This window comes from Rhea americana, unplaced genomic scaffold (genome assembly GCF_003343005.1).
Source record: "Rhea americana isolate MKP2758 unplaced genomic scaffold, rheAme1 scaffold_149, whole genome shotgun sequence".
Taxonomy (NCBI): Eukaryota; Metazoa; Chordata; class Aves; order Rheiformes; family Rheidae; genus Rhea; species Rhea americana.
In genome coordinates, this window is record NW_028185583.1 from 86,892 (window position 1) to 109,615 (window position 22,724).

The following is a 22,724-nucleotide window of genomic DNA, read 5'->3' on the forward strand; positions in this document are numbered from 1 at the left end:
GACCCCAATCCTTCTCATAACAAATTCAGTGCATAAGGACCTCTTGACTTTACTGACCTAATAAGATCATACTGGAGTTTAATCACCAGCATCTGTGGTGGCTGCATCATCAAGCCCTCCTTACTGCAGTCATCTCAGAGGTGTCCCTGCAGACTTGAGTGGAAAGAGTCATCTGCACAGGGACTCTTAGCACTGAGCACCCATGGTGTATTCCAGCTCTGCCACAGAAAATACACATTCTTTAAAGTCCAGTGTTTAAGGTACAGCAGAATCTATAAAATATGGCCTGTTAATACTGCCGTGATTTACTGTTAGAGCAATTGTTCTGTACAGACCTGGAAAGGGTCACAAACCTTTTGGTTCCCAAATGTACAGAAACATGGTCTACAATGTTTGTATACCTCTCCTAGATTTACAATTCTGTTGTAAACAGAATTCAAATTCTCTTTTACCAGAAATATCTTAAGAGTTGCTTAAATGGTGACAAGTAATTAGAATATGCCATCTCCACATCCTTCTTGCCCCTACTCATATATTTAGATGCCCATTCAAACAATCCATCAAGAGCTTTTTGTTTCATTTAAAATCATACTATCTGAAATAACTGTCCAAACCACACTATTTCTTTAATTCCAAAATTTATACAAGTTTACAAATCAATATACCACCACACAAAGTAGTGAAAGGAAGAGAAGTTATGTTCAGCAACATTCTACTATATTATAACAATGTTCAAATATGGTTAAATTTGACAAAGTATTGTAAGACTTTTTATATAAAGAATTAATGATTGAACAAGGAGATACAGAGAATACCATTTCTTTGTTCCTACTCAATGCAATACTTAGCTTCTAGAAAATAATGAAATACTGGTGAAATGCTGTATCTATTTCATGTGAGCTCTACTTCCATTAAAATCCTGAAACAAGGTGGGAACATTGACAAAATGAAACAAGACCTTATTAAACTTAACAAATAGAAATTTATCCCAATATTACAGTCAAATATGTTATTTTTAACTTCATCTCTCCTTTTCTCTATATAGATAACACTTCCATAATTTTTTCAGATGTCTTATTTCTAAATAGAAGCTTTAAGCTATTCCAAGGGTTTATTTTATTTATTTGATCCTCAAAATATTTCAATATCAACCTAATACCAACTTTCAGAATTGATTTTTTTTTTGTCCATCAGAAGCTAGGGCCCAGCAGTGAGTACTGCACTGAGCATTGTACAATAAAAATGAAGATAACAACAGTAACAGAGCCAAATATGGGAGCTCCTAAAGGCAAGAAGCAAGTTTATTCTGTTCTTCAACCTGAGTATATTTTCATTTCAATTTACAGCAGCGCCATTAGTCTTAACCCATTGAGATACGAATAAAAACAGATTATTTGAAAGCGTGAAAGTATGCAGTTCTGCTGTACCTGACAATTCAATGCAAATGTAGGCTTTTAGCTCAATTTATCATTAAAGCATTAATACATACATTAGGACATGGGCTCATATTCTAATCTCTGCTTAAAATGCCAGCACTGTTCAGCTATATCTGCACTACTGGTACAGTCTGTCTCATGCCCAGGTTATAGTGCATTTGTTCCTAACCTGGTTACAAACATGGGCTTTGATTCAGTGTTGACTGCAGCTAATGACCATGTTTCTGTTAGTTCTCAGGCTGCCAGGTTAGAACCATATTTTTAATCTCTGTTGGCTGTATTCCACTTACTTACGTTTTCTGATGATATAAAACTGTGGCCCAGACCGTATCTATAATCAGGTTAAGGGACAACTGTTTAGAAACAAGTTCTCTGGCACAGCTGTAATATTACTGTTCRCAAGATCTGGGCAACTCCTTGGGAAACAAAACACTAATAAACAGAAATCAGAATTTCACCTGGAAGGAGGGGGTCTAATTTCTATAATTTTAGGGATTTTCTCCTCACTCTGTTTCACAGTTTTCACTGGTTTTCAAGAAAAAGAAAAAAAAATGTGGTTATCTGACATGGTTTTCACAGGTCAACAGCTGAAGCTGAAGTTAAAGTGCTTCTCTAAGAGCTGATGGAAGGATCACCAAAGCAGATGGTGGAGTGGTACAGCCCTGCACCTCTTCAGAGGTCAGCAGAGTCAGACGCAGCAAGGGACACACAGAACTCTAGGTAAATGGTAATCCAGGGAGTACTTACAATCTTGTAGATCTACAAATGGCTGTGAATACTTTTAGTGATTTTGAAGAGATGCTGTTCTTGGTCCTACATAATTTTGAATCACTGGTATTTAGCATAAATATTTTTTATACTTTCTGAGTTTACACATACAATTCCTCACAATTTGAGGAATTTCAAAATTTTTTTTTCTTTTGAAACATTTAATGTCGGTTGTAAGGATTTATACATGTATTACCTGAAAGGACAGAGAGATATTCTAAAACTGTTTCAATTTGTTTTGTAAAGAAGAAATTAGTATTTAAGGATCCATTTCTCTGCATAAACAGCAACATGCTGCAGGCCATGAGTATGCTAATTAATGTGATATACCAGATAATTAGAAACCACTTCAGACAATGCTTATTTTGTTTGTTTGGGTGTGGACATCTGAGGTCACATGTAATTTTGTGAAACCTAGGTATGTGTGTAAAGGTATCTATGCCACTTGTTCTAGAGTTTTAAATGAATTTTCCAACTTGATMAAAATTAGCACAGTGATCCATTTTTTTGCCAGCTAGGCTGTATTAAATGTTGCATGGAAAGTGTTATTTTTCTCTTTCCCCCTTTTACAACTTCTTCTTCTTCCTCTTCTTCCCCCCCCAACTTTCCCTCAAGGATTGCTCAGTCAGGACTTTCTCAACACTTCTGATTTTTCCCTGCTGACAGGTATGCAGCATCCTGGAGGGTTAGGTACATGACATATTCTTTCCAACCAACTCTTGTAGCAACTTGAAAAAGATATTTATAATAGTCAATACAGAGGATCAGGAGATATAACAGAAACCTGATTTCAGGCAGCTCAGTAGGGTAAAGCAAACTTGCTTCATTGAGCGCAGTGATTTTTATCTCATGGATAGCACTTTACAGATGTTGCTCTCTTGCCAGTTGATATTTACAATATAAAAATAGTATATACAATTCTAGGTGTATGCATGGATACAATGGATACTTTACAATTCTAATTCTGCAAGTACATTATATTTTTACACAAGTCCTGACAAAGGCAACTCTTTTTGTCCAGTTATGTAGATTTGGTTAAGTAATTTGCTGAATTGCTGACCAAAGAATGTATTTGATTATTTATCATGGAAAAACCCTTGTACATAAAATAGTAGCTCAGCATCTCTATCCAGGCTGTTGTTTTGCCTCAAGCAGTGGATTGTAGTGGATACATAAAAAAAAAAGGAAGAAAAAAAAAGGAAAAAGATTCTTCACAGGATTCTTCACCTGTGTACCCTCATGTTATGTGGCAAAGTGCAACCTGTGGAAGTCAGAGCCCCAAGCTGTAGTCTCGTCATTACATTTTAAYTCCTATATGAGGAGCTGGAACATTTCCTGTTGTCCATGTTCCAGACCCAGTACAGAGGAATGTCTTCATACAAAGCTATCTCAATAACTTAATTCTAAGTCTAGCAAGTTTTAGTTCACTTGTGTCATCCTTACAAACCCTGCCATGCCAGTGGAACTTCTGTGTTATATAGACTCTGATCTTATCTTTGTCAAAGATACTATTATTACTATTACTCTGCCTTTGCAATAGCTACTCTTCCACCTGTAGTACCTTGACTACTTTCAAATGTTTGAAAGAGATTAAGGCAATGCTAAGGTCTATTTAATTGTTCCACTTGTTTCCTTTGAAATGAAATACTGCACTTTATACTTTAAAGTCCACACAGTTGACCTTCGTAGGATTTTGAACAAACAMTTCAAAATTTGGCAACAAAAATAGTAAAAGTCTAAGCAGGAGAACTATTTTTAAGTGCTAGTGTAAGTTTTTAAGTTTGTTTTTCAAGTCCTAAAAATAAAAATTAGCATTCTACCAGAATTGCTGACAAATCTCAACTCTAATGGGCTGATCACTTCTGTATGATTTAGTGCCAAAGTATACATTTTCATTGTTTCCTTGATGTAGAAGTGGTGTTTCTATATTTATAAAAGGATGGCATTATAGAACCTAAATTGTTTTCTGCAAATGCAATTTTAATGTCTCTTATCAATTAAGAGGAAGATGTTAGTTCTTTTTCTTTGCTACAAGCATGTAGATGGTATTTGATTTGGTTATTGGTATTTTTGGGTCTTCACATCATCGAATTTTTACTAAAATGTAAATGATCCTAATAGTTATATAAATATATCTTCTTAAAAAAACTTATTTAAAAATAAACAGAATGCCAGCTGTTGGAAAGCACTCTCCTGTTATTTGAATTGCTCTTTACAAAAATAATCGACCAAATTTATGCAAATCTGGTGTTGTTGTATATATCAGTAAAGAAAGAGATCTGATTTTAGCCACTAAATTGCTTTCCTGCCTTTAGCCTGACATCTAAAAAACAATCTTCAATTTTATAAACCAAAAAAACATTCCACAAGAATCTATTGCAGGTTCTGAGGTAAAAAATCACATCTACGTAGACTTTTATTGCCCGAAAAAGAAATACTTACACTGCATAATTAAAAACTAAACAAGGCACATAAAAGACAAAAATAAATTGTAATATGTACACACATTAGAAAGGATAAATAGCATATATATTGTAATACTGCATTAAATGTACGCATATGTGATTTCCAGGCCCACAAAGATGTTGTGTACATTAATTCAAAGGATAAATAAGTGCTAATACAAGACAGAGAATTTCTTAGTGTAAACAATGCCACAGGCTTTTTAATAAGCCTTTGGGCCAACTTAGAAAAACCATGTATTGCCTTTCACACTCTGTATCACTTAATTTTAATAGTATTGTATTCACATATACAATTTCAATATAGTATAAAAAATTATGATTCTAATAAGCATTCTTCAGACACAACAAAAACAGGCTGCAGACACTCTAAAGACTTTCTGTTAATTTTTACAAGACCGTTGGGTGAAGACATATTGATTCATCTCTGAGTTCTTCCTAAAAGTAATCCAAGAGACTCATCTAATACAGCTCTTAAACTTAAAAAGTCACATTATTAATCACTGCTCAAACCTACCAGTAAGGACATTTGTGCACAATTTCAATTCTGATTTTGGATTAAAACTAGAATGGTGTCAAAGTTGTCACTACAGCCTGCCATAGGTCAGAAGGATAATGATCCCTATGGTTTGATGGCAAGTGACAGAAAGGAGAGTTCCTAATCATAAATCCTTCCATGGCATTCATAGTGTCACGCTGTTTATTCTTCAAATACTACTTAGGTATTTCTGAGAATTCAAAGTATGCCAACATTAAAAAAAACCTGCTTTTTCTGTATGAATGTTCATGTATTTTCTTGAAGCATGCTCATCAGAATTAAAAAAAAAAGACATCTGAGTTATACTAGGACTAATTTCTGGCAAATGGATTTACTGGCACCAGAGAAATTACAGTTCTTCACTAAAGTACTGATGATATGAGGACTTGTGGCTTCCTATCTTGCTAAGACAGGCTGCAGCCACTGAAAACATACATGCACAGCTGCTCACACTTTCAGATTTTTTTAAAAAATATATTTCCTTCCACTGGCCAAGTATATCAGTAACAGTTCCATCATTCCACTTTTCTCTGTTGACTGACAAGTGAAGTCTCTCATCTTGCACTCTCTCAGTCTTTTTTACTCTCCCTCTGCTCAGTTACCCTCAATCACAATGCTGTAAAGTCTGATGAGTTCCTGGCAACAGGCTCTCAAACGATTGTCTTCAGCTCTTCCTGACTTGTCCAGCTCCAATGAAAAAGACCATCAACTTGTCTCTGTGGGCTAGTCACAGAAGCATGGTCTTTTTTAACACTGGGATATTTCTTAGTTAAAATGAACACTTCATATGGTTTCACCTCCGGGTCAAATCTTTTGTTCACTGATAAAGATGAGGGCCACATCCTTCATTAACCTCAGGGTAAGCTCCAACACACACTCACATTCAGTCAAGTTCCAGTGCAATCTCCGGTCTTCAGGACGCAATGATTTCCCCAAAGAAAACAGTTACATGAAATATGGGATGTAGTCAAAAATCATGGACGATGAAACCTGAAATGATAAATCATTTAAAAATGTAAAATTATGTTATTTCAACTGATAATGAAACTGATCCTGATTCTGCTTTCATAGCTGTTTGCTTCTGTGGTCTCATTTTCTTGGTGTAAATGGGATCAGAGTCAGCCCTAGTACTCTCTGCTTTTCTCTCTCTACAGGTAAACTAAACAGGGCTACGGTATGGCTCAGGTGCTGGTATGTGACTGTCCATCCCATTATACTGTAGCATGGTCCCTGGCATAGTTCGCGTGGGTCAACCAGCAATCTTCCAGACTGGGCATCWCTGGAATTAGCACAAGCCAATAGGCAGACTGGATATGGGGTGGTGGTGCTCATGGTGGTGGTCACCCTGTTTTGGCAGGGGGAAAGAGGTTAACTGTCAAGCTGTGCCAGGCCTGTTGGACTGGAGGAGACTGTATGGTTTGTTTTGTATTTACAGATTTTAGCTACATTGTGTCTGCTCTTTGGAACCACTGTCTAGGAATCAGGAAAGCTTTGCTAAGCCACGAAACTTAACTTTCCATTTTTCAATCTTTCTGCAAAATGAGGCTGACAAAATTTTTTAGGTCTTTAAGTGAAAAGTTTTTAAAAACTGCAGATGCTTTCTTTTTATTAGCAGCAGCTAACTGTGACCAATGAAGACCCAAGTACACTTTGCCATTTGTTAGGTAAGGCATATACATCACTCCAGACTCCCTAATGGATCACAGCAAGAGGAAGACTGCTCTAAAGGGTRTCACCTTCTAGGGTAAGGCAGAAGCCTAGATCAACTGAAACCCTAACTCAGCTTAAATAGTGAATCCAAGTGAAAGATAACCAGTATCAGGTGATCATCTATCACCTGCTTTCTAAATCTGCTTATATGATTTTAAAGTACATGTATCCACGAAGGAGTGAAAAATGCAGCAAYTTCAAAATAGCATAGGTAATGACGGACCTGTCTCAGTAGGACTCTAAGTTTTTGTTTGACACCTTAATAGTTCCAGAGGAGAGGAAATAAAATGAGCTACACATTATCACTCTACTGTGGTACAGTATGATACAAAAGTATATTTTTCAAGTAGGTAAAAAAAGGAGGTGAATGCAAAAGCTGATGTTTACAAGCAGGCAGCTGGTCTACTGAGTGGGGGTACAGTAAATTGCAAAAAAGACTTTATTTGTGGAGAAAAACAATGTATTTGACTATACATAGCATTTCTATTAGAGGAACTTCACTAACATCTACTAATATCCTTTTCCCAAACTTTTATTTTTTTATTTTTAGAAACTTATTTTCTTGGATTCTGTTATGAAATAACAGAACAAATCTAAATTAAGAGGAGCGGAAGAATAGTTCAACGGATAGTCATTACAGTAAATTATGAACAATGAAAACCAGTGGTTTTTCCTTCCAAAGTTTAATATCAAATTTGAACAATTCAAAGGTACTGTAAAACTGATTATAATAATACAGCTTCTTATATTGGTTATATGTAATAATCTAATCTAATAAACTATGTTATAAGCTATTTTTGTTTAAGAAACAGGTTCCTTATTGTCTCATTCTATCACAGAATTTCATGAATAAACCTTTCTTAACTAACTGTCAATGCAAGTGCCTTTCACTTTGTATTACCTCAGTGATGACTCTTAAAAAAATTTAAAATGAGAAATTCATCCTCTGGCCACAGACTTTCTCTATTATTCCCTTAAAACAAATCATACTTTTGTTGTATCAATCTGAATGTAGTGGTAAACTACATAACTTCTAATGAGAGGAGCATGAGAAAACAGAATCTTTCATTTTCAAAATTGTAATTTACTTTAAACATCTGCAACTAATTATACACTTATCTAATTATACACTTAATGTTTTTTTTTTTCTAGTATTACTCCACTGCCCTCTGTGCAGTGGTTCCACAACACAGCCAATGAAAAAAGGAGTGGGAAGGGAACAGAGGGAGTCCAATTTTTCTCAGGCTGAAATTCCTCTAGGACCCTTCAATATAATTTCTTGTGTTTACTGCAATTTGGCTGTGCCTATTTTTCAGCCTATTTTCCAAGCCCTTCCTCAAAAGAAGTTTTCACTTTTTAACTGGTTTGTCATTCAACTGGATACCTGAGATCTTTGGTTTATCTTTCAAGAATCCAACTGCAGTCACTTTCAACTTTCTTCAGCTCCAGTTAAAAAATAACTGGTTCTTCCTGAACAACTCATATCTACGTGTATTTATGCTCCTATATTGCAATGCATCTCAAAGACATTTAACTTAGACAAGGGGATGCATTCTCTCTCAGACAGAATTCTCTCCCTGCTAATTTTCCCTCTCTCGTGTAGTCCATTTTTTAAAGAAGTTGTATTTTTATACGTCCTGAAGAAGATATACTACCTACCCTGAAGAAAAAATGATGATGGAAGCCAAATGAAAACATGCAAATGCATGTTTGAAATAGGCATTTTCTAATAAAATGCAACACCAGATTAAAATCCTGCCTCCTGTTTCATTCCCGAGCTTAATTTTTCCATCTGTGAAACTGGTTTGATTTTTGAGAATTAATTTATCCATGTTGTAACTTCCCTGAAGTGAGTATATGTTACTATCAAAAATCTATGTTTTGGAGAAAAACCTTAGAAAAGTTATGAAATCAATGCACTGAATTAGGAAAAGCCAGACATCACCAAACCCATGTGTCCCACTGTGAATTTGCATTGTGAACACTGTGCTTAATTACAATTACTCACCGACTGGGACCATAATTTACCTGAAAAGTAGCGGGAACACAAAGGGAAGTAGTCTAGGGCAATTTTTGGTATCTGGCTTATCTGATGATTTAATTCTGTGAGGATATGAAGACATATYTATATTATGTATATAATGCTGGCTGATTCTAACAGCAAGTTCTGTTTGCTAGTGGCAATTTTTAGCCTTTGTATATGGAAAATTTTCACAGGGATGGCAGAAAGCAACTTCTGGGAATAATTCTTCAGAATTCTGAAGTCATGCTACAAACTGTGGAGACTTTAAATCTCTTTAAATAATAATGCTTCAAACAACATCTTGGTGTTATCCAAGACAGACAGCAAAACAAATCCAGACTAGAACAATACAAGCGTCAAACAAAGAATATTGGAATTTGTCAAGCTCCCCAGAAACTGCTGCCAGGAGTCTAAGTGACTGTTAGGAAGCTCCCAGAATAGTGATGAGCTTTTCTGAAGTTCAGCGTATCATCTAGATTTCTCTTTCCAAATGCAATGATAAAAATGTATACCTTCACAAGGAAGAGAGTACTGCAGGAGCAAGACATCCCATTCTGTGTTTGAGGACTGTTAATCTGGGAGAAATGCCACGTTCTTTGAAAGAATTATTTTTTAGATTTTATGAACAATCTTCTTCCATTTAGCAAGCAATCCACTGAAGTCACTTTCACTGCCATATCAACTAGCCAGTTTCAGGGATCCCACCACTGAGTCTGGTGGGATTCAAGGATTCAGGAATTTGAGGTGGGAATCAATTCAAGGAATCACATAAAACACAACTGCAGAGGATGTGCAGAAAAGCGAACTGCAGCTGTCGCACTCTGACTTATGCAAAAGGAAAACAGATTCACCTACCTGGTAAATTGCCGACTTTCCTCATGTACTTCCATTTCCGTGCTTTTAAATTCATTCAGTTCTTTCCGTATTGCTGCCTAATAAACAACAATACACAACTGTAAGGAATATAAATCATTAGAAAAGTACAGAGTTTGAGAGGAGCCTGAGCCTACTCTTGCAGATCTCCCTGCAGTCACTCTTAGTGTAGTCCACAGTTCTCACATGCTTCTGATGATATACACTGAATGGCTTTTTAAATTGCAGTTATTTGAAGCAGTAATACATTAGAAAGAAACCCACAGCTTCAAACAACAATAAGCAAAGAAATACAAAACTTACTGGGCTGAGTGAAGTCCCCCCCCCACATACACACACACTGAAATATGGCACTTGCTACAGAAAAAATAGGGAAAGGAATTCTGTTACCTCGACAGTCACCTGTTCAGGATGCATCTGCAAGGGGATTATCTCCATCTGCAGCCCCAGAGGGGCCAGAGAGTCACACTTCTTGCATAGAGATTGTACAAACAGCAGGATCCTTGCATCTCCCAATTGGAGAAAGGACTTCAGGAATGCAAGATGAATACCACTTATCAAGTGGGAATTAGTACTTCGTTTGATCAGTTTTATGTAAAATGACATGAAATATTTGGACATTTCAAGCTTGTGTTTTCAGCTGGCAGATACTAAAGAATAGCAGAAATTCAGTGCATTTTGTAAATGTCAGTCCTTGTTGCTCATGTTAAAAGCACATGATTAATTCACTTTGTCAGATAATACATGTAATTTCTGAAAAACTGTAATACAGTAGAAGTGCTTCTGCGTTCTATCTATGACATATGCCTTGCTATCTTCACTGTTAAATGAAATATCAGTTTATTCTTTCTCACTCCCTATTTTCTTTCATCATTTTAAATAAAAGTAGTATCATTTCATTAATCCTTAAAGAAATTTCATCTGTTGCGCATTCCTTTCAATGCACAATAGATATGCAGCATGTTAAAATTACAGCATCACCAGACTGAGGTCTCATAAATCAGTAACTTCATTTTAAGCAGAGTATGGTTCTGTTTAGTCCCAACAGCATGTTTGCACAAGGCTGCTGTAGTAACTAGGTAGGAGAGAGTTGTTTTTGAACTCAGCAAAGACACCAKCAGCAAAGACATCAGAGCTCCAACTCCATAATATTGTTACATTACAGCCATCTGCTCCCATGAGAGCTAAAAAAAGAAATACTTCCTTGGGGAAAAGAAGGACAATGGAATTTCCAGGCAACCTAGGTCCTTTATCTTTCTTCTGAGACTAATAAGCATGGAGATCAGAACCAACCCAGGACATGTGATTATTACAAAACAATTTGAGATTATTAATTGCTATCCTTAAACTACATAGGCAACCTCTCTTCTTGTTCTAGTGCAACTGGCACTGGTTTCTGGAAAGATCAGCTTAGGTCTAAAATGATCAACTTAGGTTAAAGGGTGAGGTGCTGGGTGTCCTGACTTCCCACTGACTACGTGAAGACTAGAGAGTACTCAGCACCTCCCAGAACTAAAACCCASCAATAATGGTGGGAACATTTTTAACGTCTCCATCTTTACTTGATGTGGCATTGTTCTTTGGTTGTCAAATGAACATTAATACTAAAATATAAGTTGAAATAAAATCAGTGGGCTTTATAGTCCTCAGCCAAAAACCRATGGGTTCTTGTACATATCACTTTTCATGCCAACAACATATCACAGGATTTCCATAACATTTGGCTMCAAACCAGCAATTAAAAAGCCAGCACTTTCTGATATAGAAATCCAACAGCTTTCTTTTTCAGAAGTGTATATGAGCAAAATGGAAGAATATTTTATTGTCTTTAAAAAGAAAACTACAAAATAATTTGTTTCATTCTCTGTAGGTAGGGAGAAGAACTACTAATAACTGCAGTAAGTTTGGGGCAAACTTCCCAAGAAGGACTGCTACATGTATACAGTTAACTCCAAGACTAATGGTTKTGGACAAGAATCCTTAGAAGGAAGGAACAGCTCCTACCTTTTTCACTTGAATGAGTCGTAAAAGTAATGAAGTAATACCAATGTAGGCTTCTGTCTGCAAATTGCCCGAATTTCAAGGATTGCAGCTATCTTTCCTAACAGTGTGCAGCTGGCTTCAGAAGGCTTTGAAAATGCAAGAAATTCTGGCCTGAAAAGCCGTAACAGTGCTGGCAAATACACTCTTAATAGACATGAGTGGCTTCTCTTAGCTGGGGGCAATAAATGCACCATACCATGACAATCTCATTGCCCTCAACAAATGTCATTCATGATGCCAACATCAAGAGAATGCAAATCAGAGAGAACTCCCTTGAAAATGAAAGATGTAAGAATTTTTTTATAATCTATATCTGTCTCTTGCCTTGTCTGCGGGAGTTAACCTGGCCCAAGGCTTGTCTGCACGGCGGTCATAATCCGGAGAATCCGTTACCTCCACGTATTCATTAAATCGTAGGATTCTTCTTGCTTGAAGTTCAGCCACTGTAGGCCTCAGGCTGAGCTGTTAGTGGGAGGCAGAAAATAGTAAGTTTAATAAGACAAAATAAAATAAAAGCTGAGGAAATGATACAGTCTCAAGGGAACTTTAATGGTATTTCTAAATAAGGTCACTTTCAGGTGTCTAAAAAAAGGCACCAACCTGGGAGTGCAGCACAAGAATAGGGAAGCAGCACAACCTAATTTCTTCAATTATAAAAATAGTCTTTGTCAGGCAGGTCACAAAGAAACTTGAGAGTTATCTCCCGAATATTAATTGTGACTTTGCAACTGTCACACTATTTACCCAGTAGATAATAGGATAATTTTTATTAACAATCACAGTCTGCTGTTTTCAACTATAATACAGAAAATAATCAGGATTTGGAGGGGTATGTCTAACTGAAAAACAGTCTTTGGGGGCAAATAACTGGGAGTCTATCTTAATCATTACGATGCCCAACAACATAGTTTCGGTCACTTCAAACAACATTCACTTTAATTACCTAAGGATGATCATATTAAGCAAACAAAATACTGCCAGTGTATTTTTGCAGAGAAAGTCTAAGAAGACCTAGGAAATCTTCATCCATCCTCTCCCAGAACTGCCCCCAAAAGTCAGAACAGCATTTCTACTGCTTTATTTGTAAGGAGAATGAGTCATGTAAGCCCACTGGGAGTAGCCAAATCCACTGACTTGTGGGTAGGAGAATGGTGAAGGGATTTCTTAGGTCCACGCTGCTTTTCTGTCCTCTTCATTGACAAGAAATCTAGTGTTCTAGGGAAGACTGAATCTACACGTGTGGCTGCCTCTGAACATATATGAGAGCAGTGGTCATGCTCACAGAGGACACTGGCTGACATTTCTTTCTCCTACTCACATAGACAAATAGTAAGCAGGCTAGACTCCCCTATGTTTTTGTTTTTTCAAAGTATGGGAAACTCMACAGAATGGAGTTTCCTCCAAGAAGGATCTGGCCTGTACTGCCTTTGAAACATGACTGGTGGGGATTTGCTGTAATATATATACACTGAATTTTAGAATCTTACATAAATAATCCTGATGTTTTACTATGTACACAAATATACAATACAAAAAAACACATTATCACCTTTCTACTGAGTTTACGTTTTATTTCTCTTTTGGCTTCCTGTTCCTCTTCTTCATTCTTCTCTGTTTTTAGAAGAGATAAAAAGGAATGAATGTTTAAGTATTAAAACAGCACACACTGTATTTCTCTTGGCTGAAAGCTTCAGGACTTAAAGTCATGGCTTATGTTTGCTCACATTTCTGGGCTATGCTGCCTGTAATCTCTGCTTTTTGGATTTTGTGTGCTCTTATTTCTCTTCCCTGTCCTCATCTCCCCCAATTCTGTAGACAGCTAGAGTCACCCTCATGGGTCTAGGAACACAGCAAAAAGAAAGCTTCTCTCCCTTCCTTCCTGTTTAAAAACAATTGAGAGGTAGCCTAAAAAAGCTGCCTAACATTTTAATTACTTGCCCTGACATTACAGTCACTTCCAGCAAGCCATTTATTCACTTTAGACCAGAAGTCTAACTGCACTTGTAAAGGCTGAGAAAAAATGTTGCTCTGAGTATGTGAATCAGCCTCGTGTCCTCTGCTACAAAATACAGTGAATCAATGACATTTTTTTTCAGTCAGCATTTAGTGCAAAATGTTTCTGTTACTTCGGATTCTTTTACTTTATTTCTGATTTTTTAATGCAATTGTATGATTTTAAGTATTCAGTACTCAGGTCCTCTTAGTTAAGGCTACTAACTAGACCAAATGCAATATACAACTTCTGTGCCCTAAAAAGATAAGGTAAATAATCACATGTGCATTTTCTGCAAGTATTTGGGCGTGTAACTGCAACTTTTATGACTTTCTGTGTTAACCAAACTTGACTTCTTGAATGCCAGTGAAAAGTAAACTTACAAATGCTCAGTATTTTTTCAAACTGATGTACACTTTGAAGAATATTATTTGCCTTATCAGTCCACCTCTGATGTTCACATGTAAGTTTAACTTTGTAGTGGCTGAAATACACCACCTAGAACTGTATGTAAACTKTTTGTTGAGGGGTTTGGATTCCAAGCTGTGGTTCAAGGCCAACCGTAAATTTAACGGAGTTCATTTTTCCCTTGTGGGCATGGCAAAATTGTATAGATGAAAAGACAGTTTTAATCCTGGTCTAATATGATTTGCACATACAGCTCGGCCAAAAGGAATATGAAGTTAGCTTGAACCTTGAACTCATGACTGTTAGAGTTTATTTCTGTCTCCTCCRTATTTGCAGGAGTAATACTGAAGACAGATCACCTCACAGTACTTGCAAATTTCCTTTAGTGACCCACAGACATTCGTGTAAGAGGAATATGAAGGAAAAGAGAAGAGGAACAATTGATAACACAATATCAAACAGTAGAAAGTCACAGTAGGAAAAAGGCTATGCCAGTGCAAGCACTGCTCTAAAAGATTTTAACATCAACTTCAAATTTCCATTGGCAAGATCCAGGCTTGCAGACTTGCTGTCAGGTTGGATCTACTGCCGATGCTGATTTTACTGAGATATTGAAATGCGGATGCGATTTATTGTCTATGAATAGCTTTTCTCTTAAAACCTGAAGAAACAGATGGTCTGTTTCTACCAGAGGAACCATAAACTGAATAAAACAAAAAGAATGGAGAATTAAAGATTAATCTACTTAAAAAAATTTTTTTTTGCTAATACTTCTAACAATAAACAAGTTGGCCATACTTAAGTATTTACAGCTTTAAGTGAGAACTTTTTACATAACATTTTTACCTAACAAAATCATAAGCTCTCTGGCTGTTTTAGGAGAGTTATAATAATCTCTAGCAGATTGGCTTTTCTTTAAATATACTGTCTTTGCAATCAATAAACATAATATCTGAGGTAATTAATAAAATCTACTCATTCGGAGTTCCACTCACATTGGAGTTGATATAAAAAAATCTGTCCCTTCATGAATAGGATCTCTTAAGTCCCACCTCTTAGAAACTCTCCGGTAGCAGACATTACAGAAAAAATGTAACTGAATACATACATCCCTACAATGAATTTTAATTTTGCTTATAAAATACACTCTTGACTAGTCTCTTGACATTTCTTTGCAGTCTTTAGATCATTGTGTCCCCCAAGAAGCAGCAGTAAGAAGCTTGATGGAAGAAATAGTGGCCCACACTGCTTAATTTGTGTCTTAAGAAATATCTGTTAACAGCTTGGCCCACCTGAAATACTATTTCTCTAGTATTTTGTCAGGATAAAATAACTCAAAAAAGTTGATCTGGTCATTTAGGAAGGCTGAAGATTAGCCCTGTGTCCCAAGTTGTTAAGTTACACCACTGCAGGTTGCAAACCCTGCGCTACCATTATTGTACTATGGGAAGGCTRGATTCAGGAGAAGAGCTAGAAATAAGAGACGAGCAAGAAAGTCATCTTAGCAGCTGGGCAGGGGGTCTGTACAGGCACAGCCTGAAGGAAGCTAGTGAAGAAGGCTAGAAGCCAGTCCTGCAGAGGAAAGCTCCCATTGATGGTAGCAGGAACATCCCTCAMTCCCAGGTGGGGATTAAACTCATGCGGAATAGACAGTCCTCTGCATGCGAGGTCAGGGCAAAGGAGAAGGTTTATATATTGAAGTTTTTTTAATTTTATTTTGAGAAATAAAACTCAAGAGCTAAAGAAAAGGGACTGAGAAATGGTGGCTGCTGCTAATATTGTGAGTCTGATTTTGGCAATATTCTAATGGCTGATATTTGGCAATATTCTAACTGCTAATATTCTCAATCTGAATATGGCAGACTGGCCCTGGCTTATGGCACTGACCACCCTCCCTCATACCTATCTCAAATCTCCAAAGTGCTGAGTAGAGTGCTGTTTTAAGCTGAGTGCTACAGAAACATTGCTCTGATACAAATTCTTCCCCCCAAATAATACCTATAAGGTATTCTTGGTCTTTAAGGTACGAGTTTTGAAAGCTGCTGCAGTGATTTAAGAATATGTGTTCTGCTAGAAATAATGGGACTGGTGCTCCTTGTTCCTCTGGGTATTGTGGAAAATTCCACCYGGAATGCCAAATTTTAGCTGCAGGTATCAACTGACTTGCCAAAACAAGGAAACATTAATGCACAGGAACACATTTCTGAATGTCTTCCACCTTAATAGCAGACCTAATCTGTATGATGTGGAGAAAGAAAATAAAAACACAGTACTCTCAGCTGCATGTCCCTCCTCAGATGTCCTGCTGCTGCTGTACTGGCAAAGGACCAGCTGAGTGATCTCCCTTTGCTTACAAGAGTCCTAGGGGCTGCATGAGCATATAGGTCAAACCAGGATTCGGCTCCTAACTATAAGAGTTTTAGTTAGTATCACTTATCATATCCTTGGAGTTAAAAAAAATCCAACAACCAAAACAGAACAGATAGCTTCTCTGCCACCTATACCTTTACTGCTGCTGCAAATTTTGCTGTATCAAATATGCTCCTCTTCTACTTCTGGTGGACATTTGTTTCATAGCAGAAGGGGAGAAAGAGTAAAGCAAATTGCTCTGCCTTAGGAATATTCTGTTTTTTACCAGAAAGTACTCCAGGAGCGTAAAATTGAACTTTCCATTGCATCCCTATGGGATTAACTATGTTTAGACTTCTCTCTAGGCTTGCTAGGGAAAGAAAAAGAAAAGACAAACAAAGTACTTGCCTCTTGGAATGTGCTATGGAACGCAAAAAGTAGTTTCTCTTTTCTCATTTTACAAAGATAATCATTAATATTCTTTAACTAGCACCAAGAGCTAAATCATGTTTTCTACTAAGCTAGTACTGGCAAGCACGCAAGCGCAGAGTTCAAGAAATTCACTGTCCTTTACAGATGCAGGAAAAATGCAATTAACTTAATCTGAAACTCTCAAAGAATAAAAAATTTCTTTGTTGTAATATAATACTATAAATACTATTAGCTCAAAGCCAGTACACAAGAAACTTATCTGTGTTAAAAACACAGGACTTCATCTATTCATCTTCAAGCAACTCTTGAGTTATCATAACTTCTTTGTTTTAGTGTGGGAAGAATCAGAAGTCCAGATGCTTTTATCTCAAATTTTTTTATAGAAATAAGCCTAGTGATTAGACTCAGTCACAGGATTTTTAGTAACTAGTGGTTTATCTGAAAATATTATCAAAACAAAATTCTTGCAGCACATATTTCCTCACTTTAAGTGGAAATAACAAAAAAAGTGACTTTTTTCTGAACCTCCTCAAAGATTTGGACTAGAYTTAATTCTGAAGTAAACATTTGGGTCTTTGCCACTCAGTTTATCCTCAAAGTCTAATAATAAATATTACCAAAATGCTAATTTCCAGCAGTTGTAGTTTACATATATGCAATAATAAAATCCCYTCTCTCCATCCACTGCTTAAAAATAGAAGGAATTAAGCTTTATGAAACAAATCCATACTTATTCACAAAGGTTGCCTATAACAACACAGGCATTTAAAAGATAAAAGCATTTTCAAATGATCCACAAAAACGGAATGTAGTAATTATGCTAAATATACAAATGCTTTAAGAGCTGAGAGAACTTGTGCCGTTAAAGGGCTCTGAGTTAGACTGTCACCAAAAACACTGGCTTCCTTTTTTTTTCCTTTCTTTTTTTCTTTTTTTAAGATCTCATGATCTTTTTAAAGAATTCAAAATATTCTATGTATCTCAATAATGAGCAGAAAGCAGTTTTGGATTTTATATGTCATCAATTATTCTGCTATTTTTTGTAATTTATAATAATTCTGCTTTCCCACAATTATTTTTTATTCTCCTTTGCTCCTTTAAGACAGACTCGCGGAAGCAGCAGCAGAACAGTGAAGAGGTACTGAGCATAAAGTAAACAAGCTGAAACAGCAGAAGAAAAGTATTGACTACTTTCAGATTTTGAGCTACTTATTGCAAAGTAGTAAATGGAAAAGGTGATTTTAAATAGATTACAGGTATATTGCTAAATTAGCTATCTAGAGATTGCAATAGGGAATAGCAGCTGGTATTCCCAGCTTGGTGGCGAGCCATGAACACTAAACCTCTCTTTGTATTACTGCTGTCTCACAGGACAGCATGTGCTGTGTATCATAGAAAATACATTCATGTTTCACATTTTATCTTTTTATGACTATGTGATATATAGGTTCAGAAATTATTTCCATAGAAAGTCTATTCAGATTATATATTGGATAGGAATCTCTTGAACCCTCGCCTGTGCACCATTATGCCTAAACTGTAATTTCCCCCTTTTGGCTAAAACATGGCACTATTTGGCTTTTGAGAACTCAGACAACAGCGACAGGATTTAACTAGCATGAATGGTTGCCTGCAAGCCAGTAACTGTCATTTCTCCTTGATTTGCTAGCCTGAGCAGGTGAGGCTGCCATCATTCCATGGATTTTACCAGGTAAATAATCCATTAGAAARTCATCATAAACATGCTGTGCACAAGGTTATGAACCCTATCTTTATTGAACAATTGCTGGAAGTGACAATACTATAGCTCTTTCAGCTACACCAGTGTGAAAAGTTCTTACACTTTATGAATAGATGCTTTTGGGGATTTGCTGCTATATGTGAAAGGCTTCCAGGTGGATTTGCTTCCTTAGAAATATTTGTATCATTTACTTCTTATACTTCTAGCATCAACTACTAGCCACCCTTGCAGAAAGAACATAGGGCTAGAAGGACCTTGCCATGGCAGTTCTTAAAGTATGTGTTTAGGTAACATACATATTATGAATGCATTCATAAAAGAAGACAAAAAAATGTCTGTTCTAAAGAGTTTGTCAGCTTAAGAATAAAAGCAATGAAAATAAATCGGAGAGTAGATATAGTGGGTATACATTCAATGTTCTTTATTCCTCTGCCCCAGGCTATTTTAATTATAGGTTCAAATTTTTCATCAAGGACATTGAGGAAGGATTTCATTAGTAGAAAAATACTCAGTGAGAATATCCTGTGCAAGTTTCAGTACAGAAGAAGATAAACACATTTATGTGAAGAGGGGATATGAAGGCCAACTTGCTCAAGTAATTGGCATATACCTATTCCTTTTCCTCTGAACACTTCATCTCTCCTCTTTCTACTTCACCTTTCCTTATATCCCACCTTCTCCTAATACTTCGTCTTCCTCCTCATAACAGTTATGTGAAAGTTTAAACAGCCTAGAACTACTTGTTGAGGAGGTATCTAATTCATTACTGGTCTTTGGAATCAGCTTCAAGAAATGGGATTATGACCAGCAAAATCTGGCATCTTGAATATATGCAATTCTCACAGTCGCCTTACATATAKGTCTAGCATTGACATGTTATTTTCTAGAGCATCATTTCTGTCCCATTATGAAACTAACAGAGTAACAATGATCAGGCTTCCATATGAGGCCAACATTCATTGTGCTCACTTTCTAAGTAAATAATAGTTTAAATTTGCATAAAATACTTACGCTTTAGGATATTTCTTTGCTCTAGCTCTTCAGTTGTAGGTCTCTGGCTAAGTCTCCTGTGGAACAAAGTAAGCAACTGATTTRAAACCAGATCCAAATAGAACCTTATGATTTGTAATAGTTTCTCATGTAGCCATGCTATTCCTTTACAACAGAGGTATTCAGTTACACAGATAATTTCCACACAGTTATCTGTGTGTACATGTAAGCTCAGTACTGAGTGGGCATTTGTTTTAATATATGTAATTATTGCCATTTGAATGCATAAGAGACTGAACTGCATAATATTACAGAAATGGTGCTAGCAATTTTAACTCTCCACTTACAAATATAATTTTATGAAAGAGTTCATAGAACTTTTTTGTCCCCATGCATCATAATTATGATAAGCTGTGTAATCATAAAATTATTCTTAGATAGTCTGAATGTAAATCCTATTCATTTAGAGTCTTTTTTTTAAAAACAACTGTAAGATGCATATTCCTCACTGAWGGCAATGAATATTAAAATCGTGCAGTTTTAATCAAAACTTCTTCTTCCTTTTTTTTTTTTTTTTAAGTTACCTATAGGAAAAAAACTACCATTTTAGAAAAGATCTGAGGTAATCTTTCTCTTATTTGTATAGTGGAGAACATGATTGGTTTTGTCCTTACGTTTATTAAGCAAGTTCATTTGGGGCTGAAAAGGAGCAAGAGGAATTAAAACAGTAAAATTAATTTTGCACCTGTCTTAAAGTTGAAAGTCCCAAAAGGCAGCCTCTCCATCCAGCACAACTTCACACAATTCACTGTATCTTTCACCTCATGAAACCCATTAGATCCAAGCCACGCTCTGAGAACCCTTAGCATGTCTGTGACCCTCAGACACCAAGGGGAAGATGCGGGTGGTATGAGTGGCAGCAGAGGAAGCGGCTGGCAGGCCACGAAATGGGACAATGGAGCTGAACTTTGAAGTGTGGACTTTCTGGTGTGGAAAGCAGGTGAGGAAAAACCAGCTCTGGAGAGAGTGGTTTTCAGTTACACAGTGGGGAAGTACTGGCAAAGAACTACTTTAACACTGGACCTTTTTACCTTTTTTTTTTTTTTTTTAACAACCCAACATTAGATCAAATTATGTACAAAGCTTCTACTGTGTAGCTGTGATTTTCAGATTTTGAAGAAAAGACAGGCAGGTTTAAAACAAGTGGTCGACCCCACATTGTAGGAATTTCCAAAATTAAAACCTGATCCAACACTTAACCACGAATCGTGGGAAAGATTTCTATTGGTTTCAGTAGGTTTTGAATTGCACTGTTATACTGCCAAGTGCTGACTACAACATTATGAGTTTTAAAAGAATATGCATTAAACTTGGCTGTGATTTCAAACATGAACAYAACTCGGAAACTGTAACGCGCACAAGCTCGGTAAAGGGTCCTGAAATTGGTCCACATATATTATTGCCTAACATCAAAATAATACTATGTGGTGAATGTGCCAGCTTTCTTGCAGAACCACCAATGCTACACAAGACAGTTTAAGACAGGAATCAAAGAGCAGTTTGTCCAGTTTAAGTCACAGAAAGAAGACAGATAAGTAGGATGTGATTATCAGAGCTGGAATTTGGTCAAGAAATCAGTGATAACAACCGTGATGCTTTATTAGTAGAAGAAAAATGACCCATGGATTCTACACAATAGATGCATCACACTTATTGTTAGGGAATTAAATAAAATTACTCAGCTAGATATTCAATTCACAGAATAAGTCAGTTCATGTTCTAAGTGCTGATATAGGGCTTCTGTACTTCTGTACTGTAATATTACTGACTGAACTAACAAATATTTGGAAACCTTTAACAAACACAAGAAAGAAGGCACAAAAAAAAGGACAGGTCTGGGAAAATCCAGACATACTGTAGTCTCTTCTCAGAGAACTATGAAAACCCAAATTAACATTCATGAAGAACTTTTTAACAAAACTTGGAAAGTACAAGTCAAAACTAGCTGTTTTTCATGAAATGTTCTCCAGTCCAGAAAAAGAGAGTAACACATATCCTATAGAAGTTAAGAGTATGGCATGGCTCAGAGGTGAGCAAACTAAACATGGGTCTACAAAGCCAGTCTCTGTTAGTGTCTTTTGTTGGAACTAGTATATGAATAATTAAACATTTAGAGAGCAGAAAGAGGATGGGGAGGGACTTAAGGAAGGAAGACACAAAGACAGACTCTATATGTCAGGAACGACATCTAAGATGGGGATATACAAGTTCATGTCCCAACCAATCAGTTTTGAGGAAAAGCTTGAACCATAGTATTGGTTGTTCTGGACTAAGTCTTATTCTCTTCCTCTTTATTTTAACATTTCAAAAGCTCTCAGTTTTATTCCATGAAGAACAAAAACTTTGTGAGAAATAAAAATASTGTTCTCCAGCCAGTTCTATCATAAAGATCCTGCAGCATGCATCAGGCCAAATTTAAAATGTGAACCCAATGTTCTTTAGTTTCTTCCCCCATCTCTACTCAGTAAAACCATGTTTACATTGCAACTGATACCTCACAAGTTTTGTTCCAATCTGATGCCTGATTTCCTGCCTCTCCTCTTCAGATGTACGTTGCAAGATGTTTTTGTCTTCCAATTCTTTCTTAGATGGTCTGTTGCCAAGTTTGATAGCAAGAGTATCCCTGCGACGAATTTTACTTGCCAAAGAACCTGAGGAAAGAAGGAGGAGAGTACATTTACTTCATTCATGCTTAGATTACAGACACAAATTCTGAGCAAGGACTTTAATACATCCCCAAAGCTGCCTTGTTCCCATATGCAGGAGAGGAATTTTAATTAATATCAGAAAAAAAATAATTTCAGTTCAGTTCACAACAATAAAAAGTTGATGGATTTGCATGAGAAAGCTAGCAACCAAAATTATAGAGTAGTTTTACAAACATCACTTGTCATCTGT

General features: G+C 36.4%; 1 protein-coding gene across 3 annotated transcripts in view; it reads right to left on the bottom strand.

The window, feature by feature from the left end:
* Window positions 1-1,110: 1,110 nt before the first annotated feature.
* The window catches only part of PHACTR2 (phosphatase and actin regulator 2), a 92,408-nt gene continuing 70,794 nt past the window's right edge, over window positions 1,111-22,724 (bottom strand). For 2 of the 3 annotated variants that reach the window (XM_085299262.1, XM_085299261.1), the window contains 6 exons: window positions 22,321-22,477; window positions 19,788-19,843; window positions 13,403-13,464; window positions 12,178-12,315; window positions 9,793-9,869; window positions 1,111-6,194 (listed from right to left, as the gene is read on the bottom strand). In XM_085299262.1, coding sequence (XP_085155388.1) covers window positions 6,179-6,194; window positions 9,793-9,869; window positions 12,178-12,315; window positions 13,403-13,464; window positions 19,788-19,843; window positions 22,321-22,477 — 506 coding nt within the window. In that variant the 3' untranslated portion in view covers window positions 1,111-6,178. Of the gene's footprint in view, window positions 6,195-9,792; window positions 9,870-12,177; window positions 12,316-13,402; window positions 13,465-19,787; window positions 19,844-22,320; window positions 22,478-22,724 lie in introns of those variants that run through there. The other variant, XM_085299263.1, reaches the window with a different exon arrangement.